The sequence below is a fragment of the Volvox carteri genome (genome assembly GCF_000143455.1).
Source record: "Volvox carteri f. nagariensis unplaced genomic scaffold VOLCAscaffold_1, whole genome shotgun sequence".
NCBI classification, from domain to species: Eukaryota; Viridiplantae; Chlorophyta; class Chlorophyceae; order Chlamydomonadales; family Volvocaceae; genus Volvox; species Volvox carteri.
Genome location: NW_003307545.1, coordinates 4,717,020 through 4,727,593, shown reverse-complemented (window position 1 = coordinate 4,727,593; position 10,574 = coordinate 4,717,020). Strand labels below are relative to the sequence as shown.

General features: G+C 59.9%; 2 protein-coding genes across 2 annotated transcripts; one reads left to right on the top strand and one right to left on the bottom strand.

Annotated features, from left to right (window-relative positions):
- Positions 1-2,161: 2,161 nt before the first annotated feature.
- On the bottom strand, positions 2,162-4,216 carry VOLCADRAFT_86366 (uncharacterized protein; the record flags this gene model as incomplete). Its single annotated transcript, XM_002945864.1, has 1 exon — positions 2,162-4,216. The coding sequence occupies one exon, from the start codon at positions 4,214-4,216 to the stop codon at positions 2,162-2,164; it is 2,055 nt and encodes a 684-aa protein (XP_002945910.1).
- A 494-nt stretch (positions 4,217-4,710) lies between these two features.
- VOLCADRAFT_115835 (uncharacterized protein) lies at positions 4,711-10,553 on the top strand (the record flags this gene model as incomplete). Its single annotated transcript, XM_002946220.1, has 9 exons — positions 4,711-4,965; positions 5,533-5,790; positions 6,140-6,258; positions 6,855-7,332; positions 8,064-8,204; positions 8,745-8,901; positions 9,078-9,220; positions 9,861-10,049; positions 10,377-10,553. 9 exons carry the CDS (start codon positions 4,711-4,713, stop codon positions 10,551-10,553), a joined length of 1,917 nt encoding a protein of 638 aa, XP_002946266.1.
- Positions 10,554-10,574: the final 21 nt, after the last annotated feature.

Sequence of the window (10,574 nt, the reverse complement as noted above, 5' to 3'; positions counted from 1 at the left end):
CAGATTTTAACAAGCCTCTATCACGGGGGATGCAGACAAGAGGTATGCCCTTAGTGGCGTGCTTTGTTTATTATGTGCACGTATCCCGTCTCCGCTTATGTCTCCCACGTCTGCAATCGCCGGCTCTTCGCAGGGGCGTATGTGAATACCGGTTCGCGAGATGCTGGTCCGGATCGCCCCGTCTCTTCAAAGGACTTTGATTAGGCTGTAACCTGGGGTGACACCAGAGGGGGTATTTTGCTGACGGCCTGGCTTGTGGCTTTGAGAGCCGTCATCCCCATCTTGCGCAGTTGGAATACGGCCAGACGTCATGGATCACACTCATTCATTATCGACGTCATGCAGCACATTTGCCGGGCCCCAACGAGAGCCGCTTCCCCGCTGCTTTCAACCAATGAAGCCAGGCGGGTCCAGCACCGCCAGCTGTACCGTCTGCGAACAGCAGGAGTGACGGAAGCAGAAGCAGCAGTACACAGCGGCAATTCCAAGTCAAAAGACGGTGGAAAGCAGCTGGTGCAAGAAAGGGCGAGCGGCTAAGGTGGGGTTCTCGTCAATCCCCAGCCTCCGGCAAGGGGCACGGGGTCGCGACAGAACGACAGAACGATAACTGCGTGAAGCAGGGCGTACAGCGACACACCTGGCAGTCATTTCCAAACGCACATGGCGACACGCATTCTGTTTCAAGCCTGGCCAGCTCGGTATCATCCAGCAGGTGCGTGCAGGCCGCCCTCACCCACCTGGGGCATAACGCCTGGCTGATTGCGGCTCATATAACTCTGGCGGCGGCTGGGGCTCTATGGATGCGACATTGGGCGGAGCTGGGGAATGCCCGTTGCAGCTCGCTTCCCAGCACGGGTGGCATCACATTGGACACGTAGGCAACCTTACGACGGGGTGCTGCTGCGTGATTTCTTAACGGGAGTCATCTTTGGTGGAGGTGGTGGTGGTAAGGGTATGGTTATGCGACTGCGCCCTAGCCGCCAGCGACCAGTCCACCACCAGGGGTTGTATACGAATAGCCCAGCGTGGACATTGATGCCCAGATTGATGCCCAGAAGTCTGGATGCCGGTCGCTTGCGAGTCGTCGCAAAATCTCCTTGTGCACAGCGAGATGTCCATGGAGCCTGGCAACATGTGAGGCCAGAGCGGAGCAGGCCAGGGTGCGGGGTGTCAGGAGCAGCAGGCAGAGAGGTTGACGAGAGCTTTAGTGCGACATGTTGCAAACCTAGAGATGGTCAAGGGTATTACACATGCTGCCATACGTGTAACATATACTGCTTCCTGCCCCTCGCTAAAAATGGCTAGTCGTGGGATACCGGTAACGGATGAAACACAAGTTATCATCATCCCAGAGCTCCCCTTTCCCTTCTTTTCCAAAGCAAAGCCTATAGGCAACCGAAATGAACCGTTGCATACCTCGTTGCGTACCTCGCGTGTCCCACGTGTTGACCAGACACGGACAGGCCCGCTCCAGCCTGGTGTTTCCATCTTCGCGCATCTGGCATGCCGGTGAGGTGAGCTGATGCTAGAGCTGCCAACAACAACTGCTCCCCCACCGTAACGGGGCCCCGTGAAGGCGGCGGCTCTCCCTCCCTGGACCCAGTAATGCAATTGGTGCACCCCTGCAACCGCCCATGACCTGCTGCTGCACACATGCACACACGGGCGGCACGGCCTGGCCCCAGACATGGCCCTGGTTGCAAACACACATGAGCTCTCAGTCCACCCCTCTGCCCCCAGCAGCACGATCTGCTGGGCCTCTGTCGCAGCCCGAATGCGGACAGCACAGCTCCCCTCCCGAAGTTTTTGTGTGTTGAGTCATCGCGAGCTCTACAGGTTTGCCAATGTCGTCCGCAAGCAACGTTACCACGTCATACACCCCAAGGGGCAGGAAGAGCTCTCGCATCCCCCGGAAAGCACCGCAGCATGGCCAAGAACGAATGCACGTACATTGACCGTACATCCCAGACACCAGTGTATGTATACGATGCCAACCTCCACATTTCTTTTAGTCTTCCGCACCATAACAGGACAAGCAACTTCTCCCCTCGCGCAAGTTCCTAGTCCAGTACAGTACAGCTAAGCTTTGACATCACATCCTGATCATCTTCACCATCTTTTCACCTTGTACTGTACGGCTGCAACACACTCGATCCGTAAATCACCCAGTCCGAGTCGACCTTGCGTGCGAGGGGGCGTGCAAGTGTGCGGGCGCCCCGTGCGTGTGGTGGGACACTCTTGCCGGCTGCGCCTGCGGAGCAACCGCCTTCCGCCAGTCGTTATACAGGTATTCCGGGAACACTTCCTGGAATTCTTCCGCGCTCAGCGATAAGCCCTCCTTGAAGCTCATGATCCGGTCACGTCCCGTCGCCGCAAGGTACTCCAGCCGATCGTATCGGTCGCTGCCGAACGACAGCGCCACCGCCAGGTTGCGCGGCGACGCCAGCAGCCGCGGCAGCGCCTCCCTCCAGGCCGCAGAGTGACTTAGCACCGCCGTCAGGCGCTGCACGACCGCGCGTAGCACGCCGGGCGACCGAATGAGCAGCTCCGGGGCGCGCGCTGCCATCTCGGCCAATTGCTCGGGTTGCAGCTGCAACCGCGACCGCAGGAGTGCGCCGTTCGCATGCAACACACCGGGAGAGACCGACAGGAGCTGTGGCTCAGCCGCCGCCAGAGCCGCCGCAGCCGCCGGGGACAGGCCCAGCTGCTCCCTAAGCTGCGCCACACTAAGCGCGAAGAACCCAGGCTGGTGCCTGAGCAGCTGCGGCTCGCCACACAGTAACGCCAGGGCATCAGCCGGCGGCAGCACCAGCGCCTCCGCCAGCGCGGCGGTGGTGCCGGCAAACTCGCTGCGCCGCAACAGCACGTCCGGAACCGCCACCACGATGGCGGCGAGTGGGCCGCCCCCGCCGGGCCCCAGAGGCGGTGGCAGCTGTAGCTCCAGCGCCAGCGCGGCGCCGCGACGCGCAAGGACACCCGGCGGCACGCGCAGTACGTGGGGTTGACGCAGCAGAACGGCACATAGCTGCGGCGGTGCCAGGCCGAGATCTTGGACTAGGACGCCGCACAGCGCCGCCAAAGCCGCAGGACTGAGCTCCAGAGCGCGCAGCTCCGAGCAGAAGCCACGATAACGGTGCAGTTCCTTGACAGGCATCTGCAGTAGCGCGGCTGCGGCTGCCAGGCGCTCGCCGGCGACCGCACGCGCGTCGGCAGCCAAAATGTCTACCCCTGCTGCCGCCGCTACCACACGTTGACTGTGACGAGCCGCCGCTCGCCGCTGCGGCGACGGCTGCGGGTGTTTTCGTTCTTGTTGCGAGTGGGAAGTTTGAGGGGGGATTGGCTGTTTTGGCTCTTGTTGCTGCCCAATTGATGTGTCCGTGGAGGCGAGGTGGTGTAGCCGGCTGACGGACACGGGAATGGCAGCATCGCGCATGTTGCTGGTCCTATCAGGGACATTGACTGTGGTTTGGGTCGGCTGCTCGTCGGAAGGATTGGTTGTGTCCGGCCAGGATGGCACCCGGGAGGCATCTGCGGGATTGCCCTGTCGAAGCGGACACTCAGCAGCAGCAGGCGCCATCCTAGAAGCCACAGGCCGGAAAGAGTTCCTTCGAGATTCCAAGGTACGGGCTGCGGTACCAGGGCTGGTGTATGCCCTGGGGCCGGGTTGCTTAAGCTTGGCTAATTGCCTGTCTGCCCGTCGACGTGTGCGGACAGGGTTTGCTGGCGTCTTGACGGTGTCGGCAGTCGCGGTGCTCGCGTCGGTGTTGCCAAGCAGAGCTGCGGACTCGTGTTGCTTTATCGCTCCAGAAGCTGCTGTGGCGTTCCCGCCGCCCTCTGTGGACTCGAAGAGAAGTCTTCGATCGCCTGATACCATCTCAAGCGTGCGATACGCCTGGCCATCATCGACTTTGCCAAAGATTTTCTTAATTCCACCTTGATGTTTTGTATTTGCGGTGACGCCTCGCTGCTGCACCTTGTTGCGCTTGGACCGCGGCTGCGAACGGAAGGCGACCGCCACATACTCAAAGGCTGGTGCCTGCTTGAAGGCTGGGCCCAAGTCCAAGGAACGCTGTAGATGTTCTTGCTCGTTTACTACTGGCAAAGGTTCAACCTTTAGCTGCGCAGAGCCTTTCGCAGCGCACGCCAATCGTAGAGCTCGGCCGCCACCCGCAAGACGCACCCAGCTCCCCAAGCTGCAGGATACACGAGTTGACATTACAGCTGGCTTCACCGGCCGTATGGAATTGAAAGCATGATGATTTGGTACGCAAAACTTTGGCCCGCACGCACGGCCCGCCCGAACGGGTCAACCTCCAACTTCACAGCCCAAATAGGCTACTTTCATACCATAAATCTACGGAAACTATGTGTCTTGGCCACCTCTGTAAATCCTAGCTGGGTAGTATTTCGGTTGGTAGGTACGGCAAGGCCACGACTGGACAACTTCCGTTGTTCAGAACTCTTACTCTTTGCTGCATCAATACAATCCCTTGTGTGACCGAGCATGTGGCTTATATGCTAGAGGTGATACTTTGCGTAAGTGCTTTTGTCTTCACTTGAGCCAACGTGATGTTGCTCTGGAAGCATGCGACCACTACAAGATGCTTGAAAGGCAGCCCAGTTAGACAGCCCTTTATCCATCGAGCCAAAGCTTTCAAATGGATGCGTCAGGTTGGCCGGGTCCCGCCCGCGACGTTCCCCCGAAGCCAGATGCCGTTCCTACAGGCCAGTTCCTCGGACAGCGCCACCAGCGCGGGCCCCCAGGGACCTCTGGGAACTGCATCACATGCAGATTTGAGCCAGGCACGCGTGGCCGTTGTATCCATACCTGCCTGTCCTTATTGCAAGAAAGCCAAAGACGCTTTGACCAGGGCTGGGATCCCCTACGTGGACGTCAACGTAGCTTCTGACCAATCTTTGAGGCAGCTGGTTCGCGACATCACCGGCAGCCGCACTGTACCTCAGGTAGAGGCCGGGCCGCAGCGGTTGGAAGGCCCGGATAAGCTGTGTGTCAACAGCCGAGGTTATGAATCGGTTAACAGCATGGTGTGCGTGTGCGGCCTCCTCCCGAGGGTTCCCCTTCCTCTGTGGGCGCCTGCCGACCCAAATCACCCATCTGGGTCGGCGGCTCTCCCCTGCCTGCGACGCTCAACACCTGGCAGCTAGCCATGTAAAGCAGCTGCTGCAGCTCTTCGCCCACCTGTCATATGCCCTCTTCCGTTTGCATTCGGAATTGCGGGGGTTCCCGGCCCGCGTCAGTGTTCTCTTGCCGTCCTTCCAGTTACCTGCCATGTGCGGTAACCTGCGCTGCATCCGCTGCTTGGCGCCGTGTGAGCACGCGGCCACCGCCGTGCTTGAGATGGCTATAAGCCTGCCCGACCATGCACTCACGTATTGTGCTAAGGCTGCAGCTGCCCAGGCTGGGTCCCAGGCTGGGTTAGGGGTGTCGCGCGGGCGCTGACCCGGCATCATTTCAGTCCATCGCCTCTGCTCACACCCCGCTGTGTCATCGCATGCCACCCCCCCGCCGAGCGACAGATCTTCGTGGCAGGTCGCAGCGTAGGTGGCTGTGACGACCTGCTCGCGCAGCTTGCAGACGGCACCTTCGCCAAGGCGATGGCGATGGCGGAGGCCACTGCTGCTGCCGCCGTACCGCCTGGCCTCCTGGAGTCGATCCGAAGGGCACGGCTGCAGGCAGAGGCAGAGGCCAGGGTGCGGCTGATGCAGTATCGCGTGTATTTGTTGGCTTGTGTCTTGTACGGTCGGTGGGGAAACATGCTGTACGGCAAGGTACGGTAGGCTGCACGGACAGGGCCATGTGGCCAATGCGGTATGGACTCTGAGCTTTTGCTGGCTAACCGGCTGTTTTGCTGATCCGCTGTCAGAGCATTACAGTTGTTTGTTGAGGTATGTTGCGGTTGTTGCGGTTTCGTGAGGTTCTGCGGGTTGGAGAAGGCGGGTGGTGGTGGTCGGGTGAGGGGTGTCGTGGACTGGTGCGCCGGGCCCATGGGCTTTGCCGGTTGTCGGCGATGGATGGGCTGCCTGTGGCGAGGGCCTCGGGACTCACATGTGGACGGTTGAGGAGCTTAACCGCTGTGTAAATGTGTTAACCCATTGAATCCGCACCCCACCGAAACAGATTCAGGAGACCAAGGAGGACCAGGCCGATGCGACTACATCCCTTTTGGCGGATTTACGGAAGCGGTTGGTGCTGCCTGAGAGCCAGGGCGGCATTTCCCGGAGAGAACAAACCATTGGGTGGGTGCTCTTTCCCCGTTCCGTAATCCCCTTTTGAGGCTGGCCATCTTTGGCGGCTCCTACTTTTTGTATGCGTGTCGGAAAGGACGTCAAACTGTAGATGGCATGTAGATGTGCTATGGTTACATAATGATGCACTATGGTTTGAGTATTGTCCAGTTGCTGTTCCTCCTCTGATTCCAACCGTTGTGCGGGAGAGAGGGCGAGGGGCGGGCGCGGGCGGGACTGTTGGTTGCGGGTAAGGCGAGTCGGGAACTGTCTAAGGAGGGAACCAGGGAACACAGGGAGGAGGGCGAGGGGGATACCTCAGATGGCTGCCACTTGGTATTCGCACACAGCGACCTGGCTCGGTGAGGCCTGGCCTGGCTGGCTGGGCGCTCTCTCCCACTTTCGGACGAGAGGCGGATAGCTTTGTGAACCAGCTCCTGTTGGGGGAGACCGACCGCCGGGCACTGACCCCGCCATAAAGTCAGGATACATTCTTCTCGCAAAGCACCAATGCGAGATAGAGGGATTAAGTCAACCGCAGGCCACCAATACCATTGCCCCTGCCGGGCAATCCTCCATCCCCGGCGCCCCCACGCCACGTCACTCAGATCACACGGCACCTTCAAGGCCTTTTCCCTCCGCCAGCTGATCGAGTGGATTTCAGCCGCCGGCTCCGGAACCGATCCACGGGTCGCACTTGACCCACGAGTCATCGCAATGCAGCTGCTGGACGCCAATTATGTGGTGCCCGCCGCTCTGGACCCGGTTGATGCGGGGCGCATCAGGGCGGTGGTAGTGGCCGCGGCAGGGGAAGCAGTCCTCGCCTCCGAGGAGCTCGCCACCACGAGAGCCACCGCACTTGCCGCCGCCGCCGCCGCCACTGGGACCCAGCAAAAGGCCGCAAAGTCGGGAAAGAAGGCGGAGGCTTTGGAGGCGAAAAAGCAATGGGAGGCAAAGGATGAGGAGAAAGAGCAGCAGCAGCAGCAGGTGCTGCTTACGTTGCCAACGGAGGTACCGCAGCCGCCGGCGGGGAAGGCCCTTAACACCCAATTCTGGTGGCAGGGCCCGGCACGACCACCCAACGAGGTAAGGAGGAGGCCAGACACGTCGACATGTAAGTTTGGAGGGTTGTGCGTACATAGTGTTAGTGGTTACCAGGGGGGAAGGGTGGGGAGGGAGGAGTCGTTTGGGCCCACTTTGGGTGGGTGGGTGATGGCGGTTGGGTACTTGGATTGCATTGCGATATAGGGCGGTATGGCTCAGGCAGAGCTTCATGGCAGCAATAAAAACAGCAGCAGGCGTCTTCTTTCGGCCTGCCTGTGTTAAGGGTCAGGTGTAGTAAGCTGAGGTAGGAAGGGGGCAAGTCCCAATCTTGTATGGTAGTGGTGGGAGATTGCAAACCACCCGCCTTTGCACAATCGAGGAGCTGCAAAACCTGTGTGGGATGTATTTGCCGCATATATTGATGCATCCACAGGACGTGGAGCTGGATTCTTTTGTTAGAAGGATGCATCGACCTTAAGTGACTTCATGGGGCTCCGTTGGGTTTCGCCACTGTTCTTTCCCGTACGGTGACCGCGCCACGTCCCTTACCCCCGCAACTTCCAGTCTCCACCTTTTACCCAGCAAGCTAGTGCCAACGAACAACGGACAACAAACAAGTGAAACGATGAAACAACGAATGAACGGATCCTCGCGCTTACGAACGTAACGCCATCCCATTCTTCCGGGCCGTATCACTCCATACCCAAACCTTGCAAACACGGCGCCCCGCACGGCAAACCCCGCACAGCAAACCCCGCGACCTACCTCCCCAGGTCGCCGCCAGCCTGCGCAACCTGATCCTAGAGCTGTACGACAAGCATCTGAGCAAGGATGGTCGCTCCTTGAGCTACGGTGCCTTACGGTCCGACCCCAACTTTGCCACCTTCGTTGCATCCACTGCAGAGCTTCAAAAGGTGTGTGTATGTGTGTGTGTGGAGCGCACATACTGGGTTGTGTGCCTTGCTACGCAGGGGAGGGCGGAAGGCCGGAAGGTTCTGTGCCAGCCGTATGTGGAGCACGCGGGCGCCGAAGTCTGCTGCTGCTGCTGCGGGCTCTCTTCGCGCGTCCTCACGGACTCCTAACGCATGCTTGTGTGAGCTCTGGACGATGTGTCTTTCTCGTGTCGAACCCTCGTGAAAGTCTCCCCGCTGACTTGTCCGCCAAAACCCTTAACTCCCCACACCCAGCCCAGTTCCCTCGGCCCTCCGCCTTCGCACAAGCTGACGCCCAGTCTCACTGGTCTTCCCCTCCCCGGTTGTAACCTACAGAGCTCTTTATCGCCTCTGACTCGGGGCACCGCTCCGTCCTTCCACTGACCCCCTGCCTTCCCACTGACCCCCTTCCGGGCCATCCTTCAATCATTGAATGCCGGACAGACCGCATATCTATACCCAGCCAACCAATGAATCACTGAATCAATTATTCCTTCAACCGCTACACCATGTCGCACACAGGTGGATATTTCTCCGCTGAGCCGCGAGGAGCTGATGTCCTTCGGCATCAACCTCTACAACGCACTCATCATTCATGCGCTGGTGGCACTCAATCTCACACAAATGAGCGCCGCGCAGCGAGCCACCTTCTTCTCTCGCACTGCCAAGTACAATATCGGTGGGTGGGTGCGGGTGGGCGGGCGGGCGTCTGGCGACACGGCTCGGCGCTGTGCCGCGATATCCTCCGTCCTCGCTTAGGCTTTTCGTACGCCGGCTGATGCCGTGTTATGCAGCTGATCATCCGTGCATTTTACCCATTATATTCCTCCTCCCCCTCTTGTCTAACCCCTCAAGGTGGCCTGGACTACAGCGCCGACGACCTGGAGCATGGGCTTCTCCGGGGCGACCGGGCGGGCGCCGGTAACCTGTTTAACGTAGTGGGCCTCCACGGCCTGGCGGGGCCACACTGGCGGATGGACGACCCGCGGCGAGCCAAGGTGCGCGGTGAGGGACCCTTCTTAAGGTGCTGTGCTGTGCTGTGCGGGGTAGGGGCAGGGGTAGTGTAGAGGGGGAAGGCTTAAGAAGTAAGAAGCATCTAATCGACCAGGTGGGCCAGGTGATGGATGGTGGTGCTGAAGGGATGCTGAAGGGGACTGGGTTGGAATTAAGTTGAACGAGCCTGTTTTGGGGGGTGTTAGTCTCGGTGTGTTCCAACACGCTGTAATTGGTGCACCCGGGCGCAGGACTTTACGGATTGGGGGGTATGGGAGGATGGCACAAGGCTCGAGTGTGTGGGGTTGGGGTTATGATAACACGGAAAACCCAGGCAAGACCCGGACAAGGCTTGATCTTTGTGTGGGTGCCTTCCAACGCTGTGTGGGAGCTGCTTGCTCGGAGGCTAGCACGGCGGATGAGGTCCGCAGCAGGGCACTACAGCGCGAGCCCTGGGGAAGCCATGGCTGTGTGCTGTGAGGTGGTGTTGGTGGTGCACGTTGGTTAGTAGGCGCAGGCCATCTGTAGGGAAATAGGGGCAAAGCGTAGCTTCCCCACCTGGGCGCGTTCAACCCCTCACCTGGGTGCTGCTGCCCCCCACCCCACCCATCCACCCGCGCTCCTGGCACGGCTTGCTCGGTGCAGGTGGTGAGTCCGGTCGATCCGCGTATCCACTTCGCGTTGGTGTGCGGCGCCAAGTCCTGCCCGCCCATTAAGCTCTACACGCCCTCAAACCTCGAGGAAGGTCTGGCAGCGGCTGCGGAAGCCTTTTGCGCCAACGAAGTGCAGGTGGACCAGACCCGGCGGGAGGTCAAGCTGTCTAAAATATTCAAGGTGGGCGATGCGATGCGATGCGAGGGTGGGTGAGTGGGTGGGTGGGTGGGTGCTATCCCGCTAGGGCAGTAGCTCGCGGCAGGGGCCTCTGCAGGCCTGACAGGAGCGGGACCGCCGGAGCGGGCAGGGCCCCCCATGATGTGAAGGGGATGGCCGCAGCGTAGACCACAGCGTGTACCTTTGAGCTCTCGCCTCTTTGAGCCCTCGCGTCTTTGAGCTCTCGCGTCTTTGAGCTCTCGCCATCCAGCTCTTTCCGTTCAACTATCGCGACGGTCATGCTTTCACTTCGCTGACGGACTGCTGGCATGATGATTGTTGTTCATCCAGTGGTACGCGATTGATTTTGGGCAAGACAAGTACAAGCGCCTGTCGTACATTGCAAGCTTCCTGTCGGAGCCAGTTAAGGGCGAGCTACTGGAGATGGTGCGGCAGGCCCAATCGGGGCAGGGGGATGTGCGGTTAGCGTACCAAGAGTACGACTGGAGCCTCAACGGCACAGATTAGGTGAGAGCGGCAGAGCGTGGC